This window comes from Schistocerca nitens, chromosome 5, assembly GCF_023898315.1.
Source record: "Schistocerca nitens isolate TAMUIC-IGC-003100 chromosome 5, iqSchNite1.1, whole genome shotgun sequence".
In the NCBI taxonomy this organism is placed as follows: Eukaryota; Metazoa; Arthropoda; class Insecta; order Orthoptera; family Acrididae; genus Schistocerca; species Schistocerca nitens.
This window is the reverse complement of record NC_064618.1, coordinates 441869528-441890852: the sequence shown is the minus strand read 5'-3', so window position 1 is coordinate 441890852 and position 21325 is coordinate 441869528. Positions and strand designations below refer to the sequence as shown.

At 44.5% G+C, this 21325-nt stretch overlaps 1 protein-coding gene across 1 annotated transcript in view; it reads left to right on the top strand.

Moving 5' to 3' along the window:
- Positions 1-21325, top strand: part of LOC126260514 (paired box protein Pax-1-like) — a 358843-nt gene that overhangs the window by 322902 nt on the left and 14616 nt on the right. Inside the window, exon 3 of the mRNA XM_049957847.1 lies at positions 19650-19903. Coding sequence (XP_049813804.1) covers positions 19650-19903 — 254 coding nt within the window. The remainder of the gene's footprint in view (positions 1-19649; positions 19904-21325) is intronic.

Genomic DNA, 21325 nt, shown 5'->3' with positions numbered 1-21325 from the left:
CAACGTATTCATCACCCCCTCCCTCCCCTCCCCCCCCCCCGCCACCACCAACCATCCTATTCCAATAAGCCGCGCGGGATTAGCCGAGCGGTCTGAAGCGCTGCAGTCATGGACTGTGCGGCTGATCTCGGCGGAGGTTAGAGTCCTCCCTCGGGCATGGGTGTGTGTGTTTGTCCTTAGGACAATTTAGGTTAAGTAGTGTGTAAGCTTAGGGACTGATGACCTTAGCAGTTAAGTCCCATTCCAATATACGGGAAGACTGTCAGTACCCCTCTACACAATCCCATCGCAGCCATTACGCGAGGTGCATATTAGGGGGAGTACTGTGTTTCTTGACTCGTTTCAGAATTCTCAAAGACCCTTCCCGACGAAAATCCTTCCTTGTAGTATCTCCTACAATAGTTTGTTGGGCGTTTTTGTGAGGCTATAAACAATCGAACCTCTAACGATGCTCCATATCCTTCTTTCAATCTCCTCTTCTCTGTCAGTAACTAGCTAAGACCATCGAACACTATTCAAGGTTTAATCGAACAAGGGATTTGTAATCGTTCTCTTTCTTGTTTAACATTTCTTACAATTGTCCCTATAGCTCCGAGTCTGGTCTCTGTCTCCCCAACTAATGAATTTAGTGGTCGTTCAAAATAGGTACCGCAAAATGGGGTGAATAGAAATAGTTCTCAACTTCAAAAGGAAAAAGTGATAAATTTAAATAAAATATGAAAGTCAAGTTTATATGAGATTACAGCTCCTATGCGTGAGTTAGTTTTGGGACATAGCTCAAGTTTTTATAACATAAAAAGTAAAATTTGGTTTTCCTATTCACCCCTTTGTGAGGAGTGAGCAGACACAGCTTTCTTAATTTTATTATTTTTTCGATTTATTGATCTTTGAATAGGGACTAGTCAAAATCTGTTTTGGATCTAGCAAAACAGGAAACAAAATGTATCACGTTCAAAAAAAGTTTTAACCAGTACAAAAACTAAAAACATTATATGATTTGTGCTTTCATGTTCTGTTTTCCAGGTAAACGTTGTTATCCCTATAGTTACTTTATTTTAACATAAAATTTATGTACTTGGTTTGTTTGTTGATAGATGAAGTCACTGGCATCATTTTTTTTAAATGATGGTTGTAAATGTACAAGTCTTAACCTCAGAAGTAACGAGGCACTTTTGAACATTTCCTGACTAATAATTGACACCTCATCTGTTTAAATAAACATGTTGAATCAGACTCATTTTTTTTAAAAAAAAACATGAGCGTAACCTTTGTCTTCAAAACAACAAATTTTACATGCATAGCATCTAAATCACTACTTACTTTTTCCATGTACTTTAATCACAGTATGTACTCGTGGGTTGAAAACATTGCTAAGTGGTTCTCCATTTCCGTCAAATTCTTGGTATCCTGATTCTATTCATGAATGTGTGGTTGCGTTAAATGAGAAGAAAGAAGTGGCCAAGAAGCAGTTCTGGGTCCACTTTTAGCAACGTCCTTGTTGAGACGCAGCTACCAAATTATTCTAATTAGCGGCCTTAGGTGTAATATTTCCTGTTGGTTGTTCTGTATGGATGCATACAATGCAACGTAGGTGTAGTACTGGTTTTTAGAATTTTCTGAGACTTGTCAGATAACGTCAAAGATTTTCAATACAGAGGTAGCATTGTTGCGGACTGTGGTACCTTCATTATGGGTTAGTATTATCTTTGTTATATGAGGCAACAGCCTTTAGTTTACAATTTGGCCTTGAAGGAACATGATGCGCCAAGATGATAGGTTTTAGGAAAGGTTTTACCTTTGGTAATTCATGCTGGCTGCTGACTTTTTACTTTTGACCATGTCTAATGGCATAGAAGCCTTTAAGGTACATTGTACTACAGGAAGAAATAGATGTTTACATAGTCGCCATTGTGTATTCGGTATTCATTTATTTTTCCTTGTTTTATAGCACGTAATAATGAGATAACGTAGTCCCGAAATATGTTGTGTTACATACAGGGTGTTACAAAAACGTACGGCCAAACTTTCAGGAAACATTCCTCACACACAAAGAAAGAAAATATGTTATGTGGACATGTGTCCGGAAACGCTTACTTTCCATGTTAGAGCTCATTTTATTACTTCTCTTCAAATCACATTAATCGTGGAATGGAAACTCACAGCAACAGAACGTACCAGCGTGACTTCAAACACTTTGTTACAGGAAATGTTCAAAATGTCCGCCTTTAGCGAGGATACATGCATCCACCCTTCGTCGCATGGAATCCCTGATGCGCTGATGCAGCCCTGGAGAATGGCGTATTGTATCACAGCCGTCCACAATACGAGCACGAAGAGTCTCTACATTTGGTACCGGGGTTGCGTACACAAGAGCTTTCAAATGCCCCCATAAATGAAAGTCAAGAGGGTTGAGGTCAGGAGAGCGTGGAAGCCATGGAATTGGTCCACCTCTACCAATCCATCGGTCACCGAATCTGTTGTTGAGAAGCGTACAAACACTTCGACTGAAATGTGCAGGAGCTCCATCGTGCATGAATCACATGTGTCGTACTTGTAAAGGCACATGTTCTAGCAGCACAGGTAGAGTATCCCGTATGAAATCATGATAACGTGCCCCATTGAGCTTAGGTGGAACGAAACTAAAATGAACTCTAACATGGAAATTAAGCGTTTCCGGACACATGTCCACATAACATATTTTCTTTATTTGTGTGTGAGGAATGTTCCCTGAAAGTTTGGCCATACCTTTTTGTAACACCCTGTATATCATACGTTTGACAACTGGTGCCTAACATTCTCCGTGGTGACTCATGGAACAGTTGTATCATGGCTTCACGAGAGATAACAGAAAGATGATTCTTTGGAACTATCTCTCAGGAAAATGGAAGCGTCCTGGAGAGCACCTGAAACCCACATATGAAATCATACGGCGTGAAAACGCAGAAGATAATAACAATATAACGCAAATACGAGCACAATATTAGTTTGCTACTGGATGTAGCATGAGCTGGAATTTTTTGTGGAAGCTGTCATACAAAGTGAAATATCATTTGCGAAAACACGAGGACTTATAAGTAGGTTAGTTCATATTAAAATTTCTGATGTACTGTAGCGACATAACTGCGGAATACGTTTTGAGCACTTTATTTCTTTCGCAGACTAATGATTAAAATGACTGCATACGAAAAGAATAAAATATGGTCCTAAACATGGTTTTGGTACATTTTTCCTTGTGTCAGCATAATGTAGAATTATAAGAATTCTATTCGTCATTTTCCATTTACTCTTCAATAAGGAACAGAGCTGAACAGAGATTCACGCCAGTTTGCCAATGTTGTATCTGGACCGCATCCTCGTTGTTGAGACAGAGGACCAAAAGTCACTGGGATGAGGAAGAATGTCTGTAAGTGGAAGAAAATAAGCTGCTGTCAGTGAAATCAACAGTTCGGTAGTGGCGTCCTTCCTCGTCGTGGCACAGGCGGAATGAGGTGACACTGGCCTGTTCTCATAGAGGTTATTTACCCACAGCCTTCTAGTCGGCCACATATTGCAGTAGTTTGTGGTGCTTGTGGAGCATGTTTTGCATTCTGACTATAGGGCAGCAATACATTTAAGTGCGAGCCTGTTCCGTTAATTCTTTGCAAAAGAAGAGCAGTACGTGTTTAAAAATTCTATGAATTGTCCAGAATCCGGGTTATATTTATGGACTAGATGTTATGTTTTTTTGCATAGTGGCTGACTCGTCGACTTGTCGTTTAGTGATCAGCCAATCACGTCAATCGGCTTGAGTATTTAACTCCCATCTGCACTGAAGTCTGTACTTGGAGAAATGATAAAGCCCAAGTTTTTAATACATGTGCGCATATCTCTGACGTGTGTGTGCGTGTATGTGCGCGTGTTTATGTGTGTGTGTGTTTAGTTCAGAGAGTTCCTTTAATCTGGTCCTACAGCTTAACGCTCAGCACGCTAGCTTGCGAGACGAGGAAGTGAGCCACGCCTGGATTAACTCCACGCCGCAAAGTAACGACCGTTAGCCTGGGACACAAGGCAACCCGAGTGTGGTTGTTGGTCTGTTTGACACACTTTTTTCAGACAAATGGTGAGGTAGTCCTCAGTCTCCGTCTCATAAAATACTATACACGTTAAAAGATGACTAGGGCGACAGAAATGGCACCCAGCTGCGAAATTAAAATAACAATAAACATGCCGAATCATGACAACAGTGGATCCCCTATGACAGGATAAACACTGAGAAAGAGAAACATTTTACTCTCTTTAAAAAGGAAGCTTTTAACGGCGATCCTTTTTAACCAAACGAATTCCTAAGTACTGTGGAACGATCACTAAAGACCAACATGTCTAGCACGCAGAAACCTCTACCCATATTTCATTGTCCGTCAGTACACGATGAACACTCGTCTTCGTTGACCGTTATTGTCTTCCAGAATCTTTTTTATACATTAATTAGTTCATTTGGTCTATACTGTCAAGAGATAAATTTACATTTTCTGCATTTATGGTAGAAACGCTTAAGAACGTTCGAATAATAACTACGAATGCAGAGGCCACTCCATCCTTCTGTAATTCAACAGCGATTTTATACGCAAGACTGATATATTATCCATGGCTAACGTTATTCCCCTTTCTCAGGCATCATGTTAGACGTCTGAATATTATTCTGTCTGGGGTTGTAGGTCGCGCTGTTAGTCATAAAACTTGAGGTAAGAGTGAAAAAAAAAAAAAAAAAGAAAAGAAACTGAGCCACCAGCTATGTGGTTCGAGAGACAAACTGGAGCGGAACGAAATAAACACAAATGGGGCGAGAAATTTATTTCTCGGGACAAGGGCAACGCTCCCCTCTGCTCCTCGGGAGGGTTGTTGGGAACTTGGGGTGGCGAAGGATCCACAAGGGTAGCGGAGCCAACACCACCTGCTGCTCCAGACCACTTGTAGAAAATACACGCCTCCCACAGCCACACGACGTGACCAAATACATCAGATGCTTTTCAATGGACATCGCGCAGTGTAGCTAGCACGTTATCGATATGTGACGTAAACGTCTAAAAAAATTACTAAATTTCAATACTGATATTAAACTTCATTACTGGATGCTATCTCTGTTTGTTGGCACTGATTTTTTATCATATTGCAGAAGCAGCTGTATGTAAATACCCTCATATGATAGACGTGATTAAGCTACAAAACCAAAAACTTCGCCAAAACTGTTGACAGACCACTCTTCGTGACCATGTATGTGGTTAATTTTCGCACAGAACTGGATTAAAATTTAGCAGTAGGTTTCATAATTCTTTGACCAAATATCTAAGATTCCTCCGTTCCCATAGGTATAATGTCTTACAAGATTACTCTAGGTAGCTGCGTGGATCTTCAAGGAAATTCAAAACTGATACCGTTAACTCAAACACACTTTAATATTGCGTATCTCATCTCTGGAGTCCATTTTCATGTCTCGGAATAGACTCAAGTTCGCTAACATCATAACGCAGTACACGTTTGAAGGGAAAAACATCTTAATAACTAGGACTATAGGATAAGGGTAGAAGTCTCTAGTAGGCAGGAAGGAAGATGAAGGTTTCAAAAAATGCTCAAATGTGTGTGAAATCATACGGGACTTAACTGCTAAGGTCATTAGTCCCTAAGCTTACACACTACTTAACCTAAATTATCTTAAGGACAAACAAACACACCCATGCCTGAGGGAGGACTCGAACCTCCGTCGGGACCAGCCGCACAGTCCATGACTGTAGCGCCAAGACCGCTCGGCTAATCCCGCGCGGCGGTGAAGGTTTGATGTGCGGTCTATGGCAAGGTAATTAGAGACTTAACACAATTTCGAGTTGGGGGGAGGTGGCTAAGGAAATTGATCGTGTGCTTTTCAAAAGAACCATCCCAGTATTTGCCTTCAGCCATTTTGGAAAATCACGGAAAATCTAAATTCGTGGATGTGAACCGCCGTCTTTGCGGAAGCGACTTCAGTGTGGGAACGCAGACGCCATAAGATGACATAGATACCAGAATCTCGAAGGTCGCGCAGGAATTTGACTCGCGATGCTATTGAATAGAATTACAGTGTCTTGCGAGTTTGTTGAGCGGTCGAAAGGATTTTGCGATGTATCCTTCGTAACACACTCCAATTGCACCGCCATCCATATACATTAAGATCGCAACATGTGCGACAGTTTGGCTTAATGTCAATTCGCACTTCACGAGTCGAAACCGAACGTCTAAGCGTTCCATAACGCACGTCAAATGGCTGCATTTACAAAGGCCGTCAATGGCACGGTGCGGAACATCTGCGCAGGATTCCTCGGGAAGGAAGTTCTGACGTTGATGCTGGTGAGAGGACGGTGGCGTCATCTGCTACTCTCGCCGAATCCACTTTATATGGTAGTGAATTTTGACGGTCTGCGTCTTTTTAATATCTGTTTTATTTCTTGCTTTTTATTCCTGACTCAATCTAAAAGTTCCAATAGCACTAGAATATTTTTTACTGAATCCACAGAAGAGGAGAAATGATTTAGATTTTACAATACCTGGTCACAGAAAAAGTGTACAGCGTGCATAAAAAAGGACGTCAAATTATGAAATAACTTTCATTGAATAAACTTTTTTTTTAAAATGAAAGTGTAGGTCTATTGAAGTAGAGAAATATAGGTTTTTGACATTATTTCATAGAACGAGAACAAAAACACTGTGGATAAGGTAAAAAGGGCTTCCTTCCAACTATTGTTTGATGTATTTTCGTGTATGTCTTTTCAGTAATAAAAATCATAGGTCATATGGCATTGTTGGCTGGTATATCCCACCGGGTTGGTGCAGCCACCTGTCGGAAAGGGTGTTCTTCCTCCGCGCCCATTGGTCCTTTACTTGCGGGTGTGTGCGAGACGTGTCGAAAGTATGTGAATTTTTAGAGTGTAGGTGAATGTGATGCAAGTGAGTACACTGCAGCGTTATGTGTGTGTTTTAAGACGATGATGAGAGAAGGCAGAGGGTGAAAAAGGTGCCGGCACATAGCCTACTCCTCGCTAATAGTCCCAAAGGGCCACAGAGCTAACGTTGGTATCTGGTGGACGGATCACCATCAACAGTCTCACTTCAAGAGGCCCTGTGGAGGAGCTTGCAATTTAAACCGGGACATTGGCTCAATGACTGGTGGTAAGGAACTTCACGCACCCACCTTTTCTCTCCTTTCCGGCTAAATATTGGCAGTGAAAATTTCATTCCCAGCAGGATATGAACCTGTTTGTCTCCTGATGAGCGCCACCACACAGCTGTTTACCTTGCAAACTTAGTCAAGAACATTCACTACGAATTTCGCTTTCGCCATTAATGAACTTTATCACTGCTAGTACTCTTGTAAACCCTCGTCGCCAGTTTCGTAAAGGCATCGTCGCTACTGCTGTGGAGGCCGAGTTGCCACTGTTGTTACGGTAGGCCGAGTTAGTGACTTCGTGAAACGGCGTCTGGTGCAGTGCACCGCTGAGACAATTTCTCTCTGCCACTATTACTCAGCTGTGCCCCAGCGTCAGGTAACAGTATAGGAAAAGGAAGGTTCGACAACACTCCAACAAATTAGTAACAAAGTCACACAAATGAGTTAAAAAGGTTCACTTGCCTTAGTGACTTGAATAATGAAGTCTGCAACACAGTTTGTAATATAACACAAAAAAGGCCCTCAATGGATAAGTGCAAATAATCGTATGTAAACTTTACAATACGTAACAAATGCAATTTACAGCAACTGTCTGTTCACTTCAAAGAGTTCACTAAACGACGTTACCTATCTAAGTCATCCCTGGACGATGATACACTACTGGCCACTAAAATTGCTACAACAAGAAGAAATGCAGATAATAAACGGGTATTCATTGGACAAATGTATTATACTAGAACTGACATGTGATTACATTTTCAAGCAATTTGGGTGCATAGATCCTGAGAAATCAGTACCCAGAACAAACACCTCTGTGCGTAATAACGGCCTTGATACGCCTGGGCATTGAGTCAAACAGGGCTTGGATGGCGACTGCAGGTACATCTGCCCATGCAGCTTCAACACGATACCACAATTAATCAAGAGTAGTGACTGGAGTACTGTGACGAGCCAGTTGCTCAGCCACCATTGACCAGACGTTTTCAATTGGTGAGAGATCTGGAGAATGTGCTGGCCAGAGCAACAGTGGAAAATTTTCTGTATCCACAAATGCCGGTACAGGACCCGCAACATGCGGTCGTGCATTATCCTGCTGAAATGTAGGGTTTCGCAGAGATCGAATGAAGGGTAGAGTCACGGGTCGTAACACATCTGAAATGTAACCAATGACACCACATACCATCAAGCCTGGTGATACGCCAGCATGGCGATGACGAATACACGCTTCCAATGTGCGTTCACCGCGATGTCGCCAAACACGGATGCGACCATCACGAAGCTGTAAACAGAACCTAGATTCATCCGAAAAAATGACGTTTTGCCATTCGTGCACCCAGGAACGTCGTTGAGTACACCATCGCAGGCGCTCCTGTCTATGATGCAGCGTCAAGGGTAACCGCAGCCATGGTCTCCGAGCTGATAGTCCATGCTGCTGCAAACGTCGTCGAACTGTTCGTGCAGATGGTTGTTGTCTTGCAAAGGTCCCCATCTGTTGACTCAGGGATCGAGACGTGGCTGCACGATCCCTTACAGCCATGCGGATAAGATGCCTGTCATCTCGACTGCTAGTGATACGAGGTCGTTGGGATCCAGCATGGCTTTCCGTATTACCCTCCTGAGCCCACCGATTCCATATTCTGCAAACAGTAATTGGATCTCGACCACGGCGAGCAGCATTGTTGCGATACGATGAACCGCAATCGCGATAGGCTACAATCTGACCTTTATCAAAGTCGGAAACGTGATGGTACGCATTTGTCCTTCTTACACGAGGCAGCACAACAACGTTTCACCAGGCAACGCCGGTCAACTGCTGTTTGTGTATGAGAATTCGGTTGGAACCTTTCCTCATGTCAGCACGTTGTAGGTATCGCCACCGGCGCCAACCTTGTGTGAATGCTCTGAAAAGCTAACCATCTGCATATCACAGCATCTTCTTCCTGTCGCTTAAATTTCGCGGTTGTAGCACGTCATCTTCGTGATGTAGCAATTTTATGGCCAGTAGTGTATATTACCAAGTGGGTGAGAGCAGCTCTTCTGTCTCCCCAGTCGGTTTCTGTCCGTTGTCGTCCGGTCATTGGCGGATTGTACTCGGCCGGCAATTGGCGGAGGCGAAGTCGATATCTTCATCCTCAGTGCCACCCTTGGCGCTGGTGGAACTCGCGCAAGTGGCGAGTCCCTATGCCACTGGCACCAGTTCGCATCTTTGCACCTATGATGCTCCTGCCCTGGTTGTGTCTTGTGCGGACAACTCAGAAAGTACCATATCACAGGTGCTATCTCATAACCTAGGTACTAGGTATTAGGCTAACCGAAGTGGCGTTGCGTTGACGTCCTACCAGTGTGTATACATTACGAAATGATGGCGACGTCGCCTGCTGTTGCGCTGGCATCTAGTACCAATCGACCTCGAAAGGCGATGTCCTGGGAAACGAGTTCGATTCACGATCTGTAGTGCTTAGACACGCCTCCTTGCACTTGGCGTCCAGTGGTTCTGCAGCGAATCTTGAAAACGTGGCGCCTGGCTGGGAGGGGGGGGGGGGATGTTGCGGCCGGTCCAGCACGTGTCCCGTCCCAGCAGGAAGTGGGCAGGTCGGCCTCCAAGGCAAGGCAGGCGCCGGCTCGTTAGCTCCACACGTGCTGCGCACGGTGTAGGGACAATGACGTCACACCTGCAGAGCGCACCGGTAGGGGCTGGTGGCATATCAGACGTAGATTTTGTAGACAGCTTTCGTAAAGTACCTCAGCCATTCCTCATTGGATAAACATTTAATGGCCTGTCATATCGTAACTGACACTAAATTCATCTACTCGTACGAGGTGGCAAAGCAAAACTGGTCCGGCAGACACAGGATGTAAAAAAAAAAAAAAATAAATAAATAAATCCATATTTTGAGAGATGGTAGTAGAGACCCAGATGAGACAAAAAGTCTAGTAAACATGGAATCAAAAATGTATATCTTAAGAGCTAAGAGAACTTGTTCATCTTCTTACTGTTAAGCACATGTCTTCCGCAGCAAGCTCTTTGCCGTTTCGAACGACTTGCAGAATGCAATAAAAAAATGACAACGTATCACTCTATTACTGTGAAACAACAGAGCTTCCGGTATACTCTGCTTGTAATTACGGACAACCCATGCTTGTGAACCGTCGCTAAAGGATGATGTTTGCCGTTTCTGTTGTGGAACAACACAGTTCCATTATGCTGGTAAGGGCAGAGCTAAAACTACAATGTAACAGCTGTTCACAAACTATCACAATTTAAGCCGGTTTCTTTGGAACTAATAAATCAGGGGTGCTCAAAAGGTTTCCATTCGAAGACCGTACAGTCCAGAAACTAAAGGCCATCAGGCAAAATCGGCATGAACACTGAGGCATTCATCCCACCGACGCACCAGGTTGAAGAAACCCGTTCAGTAAAACACCGTGTGCTGTTGCGCGAAGAAGTCCGTCACTGCGTGCTGCAAATCTTCGTCCGACAGGAATCCTCGACCCTTCAAGGCCTTCTCTGAGGGAAAGAAGCCGTAAAATCCCATGGGGAGAGATCAAGACTATGCGTTTGACATTTGCCTTGTGGGGGACTACTGTGTCTGATCGCGACAAATTCCGTGCTCATCCGGAAAGACTCGAATGCTACACTAGCCCTCTCCTATGGGTCGGTGCTTATATACCCGCATCGTAGTCGCGCTGCGTTGCATATACAGGGTGTTATAAAAAGGTACAGCCAAACTTTCAGGAAACATTCCTCACACACAAAGAAAGAAAATATGTTATGTGGACATGTGTCCGGAAACGCTTACTTTCCATGTTAGAGCTCATTTTATTACTTCTCTTCAAATCACATTAATCGTGGAATGGAAACTCACAGCAACAGAACGTACCAGCGTGACTTCAAACACTTTGTTACAGTAAATGTTCAAAATGTCCGCCTTTAGCGAGGATACATGCATCCACCCTTCGTCGCATGGAATCCCTGATGCGCTGATGCAGCCCTGGAGAATGGCGTATTGTATCACAGCCGTCCACAATACGAGCACGAAGAGTCTCTACATTTGGTACCGGGGTTGCGTACACAAGAGCTTTCAAATGCCCCCATAAATGAAAGTCAAGAGGGTTGAGGTCAGGAGAGCGTGGAAGCCATGGAATTGGTCCACCTCTACCAATCCATCGGTCACCGAATCTGTTGTTGAGAAGCGTACGAACACTTCGACTGAAATGTGCAGGAGCTCCATCGTGCATGAATCACATGTTGTGTCGTACTTGTAAAGGCACATGTTCTAGCAGCACAGGTAGAGTGTCCCGTATGAAATCATGATAACGTGCTCCATTGAGCGTAGGTGGAAGAACATGGGGCCCAATCAAGACATCACCAACAATGCCTGCCCAAACGTTCACAGAAAATCTGTGTTGATGACGTGATTGCACAATTGCGTGCGGATTCTCGTCAGCCCACACATGTTGATTGTGAAAATTTACAATTTGATCACGTTGGAATGAAGCCTCATCCGTAAAGAGAACATTTGCACTGAAATGAGGATTGACACATTGTTGGATGAACCATTCGCAGAAGTGTACCCGTGGAGGCCAATCAGCTGCTGATAGTGCCTGCACACGCTGTACATGGTACGGAAACAACTGGTTCTCCCATAGCACTCTCCATACAGTGACGTGGTCAACGTTACCTCGTACAGCAGCAACTTCTCTGACGCTGACATTAGGGTTATCGTCAACTGCACGAAGAATTGCCTCGTCCATTGCAGGTGTCCTCGTCGTTCTAGGTCTTCCCCAGTCGCGAGTCATAGGCTGGAATATTCCGTGCTCCCTAAGACGCCGATCAATTGCTTCGAACGTCTTTCTGTCGGGACACCTTCGTTCTGAAAATCTGTCCCGATATAAACGTACCGCGCCACGGCTATTGCCCCGTGCTAATCCATACATCAAATGGGCATCTGCCAACTCCGCATTTGTAAACATTGCACTGACTGCAAAACCAAGTTCGTGATGAACACTAACCTGTTGATGCTACTTACTGATGTGCTTGATGCTAGTACTGTAGAGCAATGAGTCGCATGTCAACACAACCACCAAAGTCAACATTACCTTCCTTCAATTGGGCCAACTGGCGGTGAATCGAGGAAGTACAGTACATACTGACGAAACTAAAATGAGCTCTAACGTGGAAATTAAGCGTTTCCGGACACATGTCCACATAACATCTTTTCTTTATTTGTGTGTGAGGAATGTTTCCTGAAAGTTTGGCCGTACCTTTTTGTAACACCCTGTATGCTGCAGCCACCACCTCCAACGGAAACATTCTGATCGCCCCCTATATATATGTATTGCACTTGCCCAGAACTGTGAACAGTGTTTACTGTAACAACACTAACAGATGTTTACATCATACTGTAACCATTGACAACAACAGACGAATGTATCCTCATTCGTTTACTGCTTTCTGTATGTCTTTCTTAATAGCTGAGAGCTTACAGTGGAAGATATGTGATTCACAGTAGCGAATGTGAACAAGTGCTTAGAGCTCTTAAGGTACACGTTATAGAGACCATGTTAACTGGGCATTTGTCTCTTTTTTGTCCACCCTCCTCTAAAAATATGGATACTTTTTTAACACCCTCTACTTGATTGACTGTGAGATAGGTAACCTAGGTTACATCATCCGCATCCATGGCTGCCTATCTTAGAGTGCACGAGTTATCCTGTGGGAAGTGTTACCCGTATTTTGTCCATCTTGTATGCATGCGGCGTGGAATGAGGTGGAGCGGATAGTTACTGCAAAAAGTTAAATTCCGCGATCAGCGATGGAGTATTGAGCCATGTCGTTCGGGTGCTGTGTCACACTCAGGCGTATGGCGTCATTTGGATGCTGTACGGAGGTGCATGAGTATCTTGTAGACACTCCTATTTTGTGGGATAACAACAGCCGCGTTCACAGGCCTTACACGCATACATTATTGGTTTGGGGAACACTCAGTCATCTTATCCCACAGCCATTTTCCCGCTAAAATATCTTATCTTAATACTGTAGAAAATAAACAAACAGTTTTCCGGATAGGGTGGGCAGTAATTTAGGATTGTTTACTGATGATGCCAAGTGTACGGGAAGTGCCTTCATTAAATGACTTGAGGAGAATGTAGGATGATTTAGATAGAATTTCTATTTGGGTTGATGAATGTGGGATAACAACAGCCGCGTTCACAGGCCTTACACGCATACATTATTGGTTTGGGGAACACTCAGTCATCTTATCCCACAGCCATTTTCCCGCTAAAATATCTTATCTTAATACTGTAGAAAATAAACAAACAGTTTTCCGGATAGGGTGGGCAGTAATTTAGGATTGTTTACTGATGATGCCAAGTGTACGGGAAGTGCCTTCATTAAATGACTTGAGGAGAATGTAGGATGATTTAGATAGAATTTCTATTTGGGTCGATGAATGGCAGCTTGTTCTAAACGTAGAAAGCTGTAAGTTCATGCAGACCAATATACGAATAAACAAGTGGGTAATATCCGAATATAGTAATAATGGTGTGCTGCTTGATAGAGTCACGTCTATTAAAAATCTACGAACAATGTTGCAAAGTTGTATGAACTGCAACAAGCTCACTAGGCTGGTCATAGGAAAGGCGAATGATCGATTTCGGTTTACTGCGAGCAATCTAGGAAGGTTTACCTCGTTGATAAAGGAGACTGCGTAGAGAACACTAGGGCGACACAATCTTAAGTACTGCTCGAGTGTTTGGAATCCACAACAGGTCGGATTAAAGGAAGACATGGAAGCATTTCAGAGGTGCTTGGATTGTGCTAGGTTTGTTACTGGTAAGTACGATCAACACACAGTTGTTACGGAGATGCTTCGTGAACTCAAATGGGAATTCCTCGAGAAGAGAAGACTTTTTTACGCGAAACACTATCGAGAAAATTTAGAGAAGTGGCATTTGCGGCTGTCTGTAAAACGATTCTACTGCGGCCAACCAACGTTTCACTTAAAGACCACACAGGAGAAATTACGGCTCTTACGCAGGCGTGCCGGCAGTCGTTTTTACCCGCTTCATTTGAGAGTGTAAAATGAAACGGAAAATTTGGTAGTGCACCGTATGGGGGTTGCGGGATATGTATGTAAATATTGATATAGATGTAGAATGTGGGGACTATTACTTGGATGGCCCCTCCCGCCGGAGGTTCGAGTCCTCCCTTGGGCATTGGTGTGTGTGTTGTTCTTAGCATAAGTTAATTTAAGTTACTTTAAGTGGTGTGTAAGTCTAGGGACCGATGACCTCAGCAGTATGGTGCCTTAGGAATTCACTCTAATTTATTATTTATTACTTGGAAGAGCAATCAGCGTCACCGCCATTTGATAACTCCACGGGATATGATCATCAACCATTGCATTCAGCTGAAAGTGACTCAAAAACTGAATCAGTCAGAGAGAACCGCGCTAACCGACCGGCCGCCGTGTCATCCTTCCCCATGTGACGTAATTCGGACGTGGTGTGGATGGCCATGGGTTCAGCACATCGCTCTCCCGGCCGTTGTCGTTTCTCCAGATCTTGAAGCTACCATTTGTCATTTAAGCAGCTCCTACATTGGCATCACGAGGCTGAGTGTACCCCTTTCCAGACCTCTCGCCAAATAACAATGCCTAGTAGTTCCAGTGAATTGAATCCAGGTGCTCCGCATGGCAGTCAGACGCACTAGCCACTCAGCTACAGAGGAGTTCGATAAAATCTGCGTGGTGAGTCAAAAATAGCGTTCAGGTGACCATAGAGGTGTACTGCTTGTCTAATTTGACGTATGTAATAGGGGAACGTGATGTCACACTCACTAAGGATGGCAATATTGTACTTATATTTAAAAATCCCGTAAAACAAGCAGAGGAAATGATCGCAACATTGATATAAAAATTATGAGTTATGAAGTACTGAAATTCGAATATTTATTTCAGAAGTGTTCCCGAGTAGATCGAGAGATGACGATAACGTACTGAGGTCCCTCGGTATAAGAGTTATTTCCTCATGGTTTTTGGATTAATATCTACTGACGTTAATAAGCTACCAGTTAAAGTTAAAATGGCGATTGCCGCTAGAAGGAAGCCCATTTTTGGCGATATATTAGGCGCAAGCGGACTGGAAACCCAACATTACATAGCGGTCCTGTTAGATCTTGCTGCAGTAAGACACAGTTCGGTCACAACAATTAGTCTCACTTTCGGTAGTCGATTGTTTCTATCCATAAACAGTTCGCAGAGTGAGCAGGCATCCCACACATAATAGGTGGACTTTGAAGAGACAACACGCGCTTTCACGGTCGGTATAGTTTGAGGCCGGGCTAAGCAGACTTGTAGGTTCGACAACATATTAATTTAAGTTGTCGCTGAATTCTGAAGCCCAGAAGAATTGGGGTAGCACACACACAAGCTGAGATACCACAAATGCTAATTTTACGATTGTATCAAGAATGGGGGACCATCGCCGAGCCACGCGTCACCCAAGCTGCCGTTCAGGTAATCACTAAAAAAAGTACTGCTGCCGCTTCATGGTGATCTGCGAATCTCCCGCTATCTGTGTCTCTTCGGCGCTACCCTTATTTAATCTTTGTTGATTCCAATGAACTTCTGTTATCCTATTTTCAAATGGCTCTGAGCACTATGCGACTTAATATCTGACGTCATTAGTCCCCTAGAACTTAGAACTACTTAAACCTAACTAACCTAAGGACATCACACACGTCTATGCCCGAGGCAGGATTCGAACCTGCGACCGTAGCGGTCGCGCGGTTCCAGACTGAAGCACCTAGAACCGCTCGGCCACATCGGCCGGCTATCCAATTTTCCTGGCAATGATTGCTGGTATGTCCTTTGTGCTTAAGTGCGATAATTCGTGCACTCTTTGACATATTTTCAGTGGTGTTATTATTCAGTCGGTGTTTTGTAATTGTCTGTACTTTTGAAGACTCTCAATACGACTCTTATTTGTTTGTAAAGCACCCTTCCTGTAGTATATTTTTTTATGTGTTGCTCATCGTCTACAGTAGCATGGAAAGCTGCATCAAACCATCAAACCAGTCTATGGACTGAAGACCACGAAAACAACAAAAACAATCGTCTAAAAACATGACTGAGTAGAAAGGTTTGGTATAATTTCACGCTGCCAGTAGAAAAAGATGTCTGATAACGTACTGTACCACTGCCTTGACAGGAAGATTTTGTCCCTGTTCCCATTTTTGTTAGCAAGGGAACAGGGTACTTTAAAGGCTACCCTGCCTGAATGCAGAGTATTGTCTTACAGACACAATACATACATGACTGAGTGGCAAAAAGTGAGATTTTGATTGCGAACGTACAAAAGATAATTCCCTGGTTAATTTGTCCATTTAGAATGTTTTTACTGTCTAGTGTCCTTCTGTATTAATCTCTCAGGTTTTCTCGGCGTAACTCGTTAAACTCATGGCGTTCCCCAAGGTAGTGTTATAGGCCCTTTGCTGTTCCTTATCTATATAAACGATTTTGGAGACAATCTGAGCAGCCGTCTTCGGTTGTTTGCAGATGACGCTGTCGTTTATCGACTAATAAAGTCATCAGAAGATGAAAACAAACTGCAAAACGATTTAGAAAAGATATCTGAATGGTGCGAAAAGTGGCAGTCGACCCTAAATAACGAAAAGTGTGAGGTCATCCACATGAGTACTAAAAGGAACTCGTTAAACTTCGGTTATACGATAAATCAGTCTAATCTAAAAGCCGTAAATTCCACTAAATACCTAGGTATTATAATTACGAACAACTTAAATTGGAAAGAACACATAGAAAATGTTTTATTGGCAGGACACTTAGAAAATGTAACAGACCTACTAAGGAGAGTGCCTACAATACGCTTGTCCGTCCTATTTTAGAATACTGCTGCGCGGTCTGGGATCCTTACCAGATAGGACTGATGGAATACACCGAAAAAGTTCAAAGAGAGGCAGCACGTTTTGTATTATCGCGAAATATGGGAGAGAGTGTCACAGAAATGATATGGGATTTCGGCTGGAAATCATTAGAAGGCAGGCGTTTTTCGTTGCGACGGAATCTTCTCACGAAATTCCAATCACCAACTTTCGCCTCCGAATGCGAAAATATTTTGTTGACACCGACCTACATAGGGCGGAACGATCACCACGATAAAATAAGGGAAATCCGAGCTCGTACGGGAAGATATAGGTGTTCATTCTTTCCGCGCGCTATACGGGATTGGAATAATAGAGAATTATGAAGGTGGTTCGATGAACCCTCTGCCAGGCACTTAAACGTGATTTGCAGAGTATCCACGTAGATGTAGATGTAGATGGTGTATTTGTGGTTATACAGGCGAGTGGAGACTGAGTCAGGGAGAGAGAAGCCAAGAATCGCTTATTTATCTTATGCCGGGCCAATATCCGGAAAGACGGTAGACTTCTACGAAAACATGGGATCATTTCAATTCACTCGTGTCAGCAAAGATAAATAGCGTTCTTCGTAACATTAAAGACGATCCGAAAGCCGGGTCTTTACCGCATCCCATGCGAATGTAGCAAGTCTTACGTGAGGCAGCCTATCAGAACAGTCGAGGAGAGAGGCAAGAAACATCAGTGACACACCTGACTAAATCAACGAAGCAAAAATATAATCACGAAATGAAATACGAGGAGACCAGCATCGTGGTGCAAACGCAATCTATCTGGGAGAGCCTAATTAAGGAGTCTATCAATGTGTCGGAAAAGGTAACAAATATGAAAGGTGGTTTCATTTCTTCAAAACAAAAAAACAAAAAAAGAAAAACAAAAAAACTTGGAGTTTGGCATTCAGTTAGTTAAAATATAGCCTGCCGAGACATCCATCAGAGCTGGGAAATGCTAAGAGATTGTGATTTTGAGCGAGTATCAGCATGGACGCTGAAAAACGAAAGAGCATCAAAGGGCGTAGATGCGAGTCGAACTCACAACCATCTTACAAATAGCGGCGCGGGAGCAACAATGGTTCATAGTCTGGTTGGAGCCCAGGCGGGGAATACACATAACAGCCCGCTAAACAGTAGGTTGATCCCCTCTGGAGCGCAATACAGCAGTGATTCCACGGGCAAGAATTCGACAAGTGGTTGGTAGGTTTCCACAGGTCTGTGGCACCAGACGTCCATGCACAAGCCAAGCAATTCCCGAAGTGGTTTTTGGGAGTGGAAACATCACTCGATAGCGTACCAGACGTGTTACATCGGGTTCAGGTAAGTCAAATTTGGTGTCCGAGACATCAACGTGAGTTGGCTAGCACATTGCTCAAACCACTGTCCTTGTGATACGCACAGTTGTCCTGCCTCCTGCAGGGGAAGTCTTTAAGCATGAAGGGATGCAGGCGGTCTTCAATAATATTCACGTAGTCCACAGATCTCGAGCCCAGGTGAACGTCTCGAAGAGCGTAATACAGCACTTAGCGGCGTGCGTCCGTGACGCGTTACATGTACCGAGCAGCCGTTCACCTGGATGACAAAGCATCAGAAGAGGATTGTCGACCCGCTACAACAAGAACCGTAACTCACCGATCAGATGACTCGTTTCCGTTGATCAGCGGCTTAATCTCGATTATGTCCACTTCAATCGTAATTCAGGTGTCGTTGGGTCAGCAAAGGAAAGCATACATGTCGTCTAGTGCGGAGCCCTGTCCCTTGGGCTCAACGGTGTTCTCTGAAACGCTTATGTCCATTGCACTGTGTTGTCAGATCTGCCACAGAACTCCGCCTGTCCCACTTTACAGAGTGGGCGAGTCTCCAGCCTCCACGTTCTGTGATGAGGCGCGGAGTCCAATACCTTGTCGCCTACTCGCGCCACTTCCCATAGATACTTAAGACAGAAGCACAGGAATACCCCACCCACTCGATGTGCTTGTTCCCAGGCTCCGGGCTGTAGCTACCTGCTGATTATCAGCGTTGTCCATGTCAACCTCCTTCACTATATGCGGCCCATTTTGACACAAGAATGATTCCCCATTCGTCTCTGCTGCGCTTGTACATTTTCATTGCCGTGTCATGTGCCCGCAGCGCCAATAGGCGGTACTCAGTCTCGCGATTGTTTATGTGTTACGTCACCAGTCGTATGCAGTTTACCAGACATGCCTACAGCCACTACGCCACGGCGCTGGCTCGTCTAAACTTGTCGTGCTTCAGAAAAAAACCGCTGTGAAAGAAACGCCCGTCTAACTTTTAAGCACAGGTTGTACACCATACTATCAGATAATAACGCCCACAGTTACTATCAACAGGGTGAACCCTAAACAGCCTCCGAAATTTTATTGGTGGCATTCGGCTTCACCGTGTAGGTAGATTGTGGTGGTGGCTGGAGGCAAGTACTAATCCATCGGCAGTGCATTAGCTTACGGCTCTTCTCTTGTGCGCAATAGTACTTCCACTGAGTGTGAGGTGACGGCTGGCGTGCGGTGCTGTGTTGCAGAGTCGCAGTGTCAACAGCAGTACGGGGAGGTGAACCAGCTGGGCGGCGTCTTCGTGAACGGGCGGCCGCTGCCCAACGCGGTGCGCATGCGCATCGTGGAGCTGGCGCAGCTGGGCATCCGGCCGTGCGACATCTCGCGCCAGCTGCGCGTCTCGCACGGCTGCGTCTCCAAGATCCTGGCGCGCTACCACGAGACCGGATCCATCCTGCCCGGCGCCATCGGCGGCAGCAAGCCGCGCGTCACCACGCCCAAGGTAGCCACCGCACACGCTCAGTTTATTATATTTCCTGTAGGCTGCGCTGCACAGCTCCACTGCAGCTAAAGAACGAGTTTACGGAAACATACGCCGGTGACATGTATATTTATTAATATACAACAAGTTTCGGACAAGCGACTATCTTCAGGTAGCGTATCAACACTACGTTATCTAAACACGCCCAGCTACAGCAACATTCCACTAACTCAAATACGTCACTTCACTGTGTTCAAATGTTCAAGATGTGTGAATTCCTAAGGGACCAAACTGCTGAGGTCATCGGCCCCTAGACTTATACACTACTTAAACTAACTTATGCTAACAATACCACACACACCCATGCCCGAGGGAGGACTCGAACCTCCGACGGGAGAGGACGGCTTCACTGTGGGTCACGTATTTTTATACTGCATCTGGCCTGTCCCAAAAGTTTCGATTCCGGATTAATACAAAAACAGAAAGGTGAAGATTGTGGTTACAATGGTTTAGGTGCCTTATGAAGCTCCCCCTCCCCCGCACCCCCCCCCCCCTCCCTCCGCACCACTCAACTTGAGAACAACTCACAGAATGTTCATATAACCACATGAAACTGTCAGAAAAGTCCTTCTTCAACTCGTTCATCACATTCGCTCGAATGTCATTCAAAGCGTTGACCATGTGAATTTTTGCATTTTGTCGTTTTGTGGTAGTTTCAAATCGACAACACTAAGTCTCGTCACCGGTGATGGTTTCTTTCTCGAAAAGCATCGCCCACGTTTTGGACATCAATACAGTCGCGACAGGTGTGCACGTGTCGTTTTAGTTCGAGAGTCAAGGTGCACGAGACAAACTTTGAGCGCACCTTTCTGTTTATGAAAACATTCTGCAGAATGTCTTGAAAACTTCATTTTGAGATGTTGTTCCATTCCGATTTGTAATGCAATAATATTGATACGTCATGGTCTGTTAACACTGCCTGCTCACAACTGACTGGTCGAATGCGCATTTATTGTTAACAGTTGTCTGTTAGTTCAAACTACCTGCCGCGCGGAATGGCCGCGCTGTTAGAGGAGCCATGTCACGGATTGCGCGCCCCCTCCCGCCAGAGGTTCGAGTCCTCCGTCGGGCACTGGTGTGTTTGTTGTCCTTAGCGTAGGGTAGTTTAAGTTAGTTTAAGTAGTGTGTAAGTTTAGGGACCGATGACCTCAGCAGTTTGGTCCCTTAGCAGTTCACACACGCCGCGCGGGATTAGCCGAGCGGTCTAGAGCGCTGCAGTCATGGACTGTGCGACTGGTCCCGGCGGAGGTTCGAGTCCTTCCTCGGGCATGGGTGTGTGTGTTTGTTCTTAGGATAATTTAGGTTAAGTAGTGTGTAAGCTTAGGGACTGATGACATTAGCAGTTAAGTCCCATAAGATTTCACACACATCTGAACATTTTGA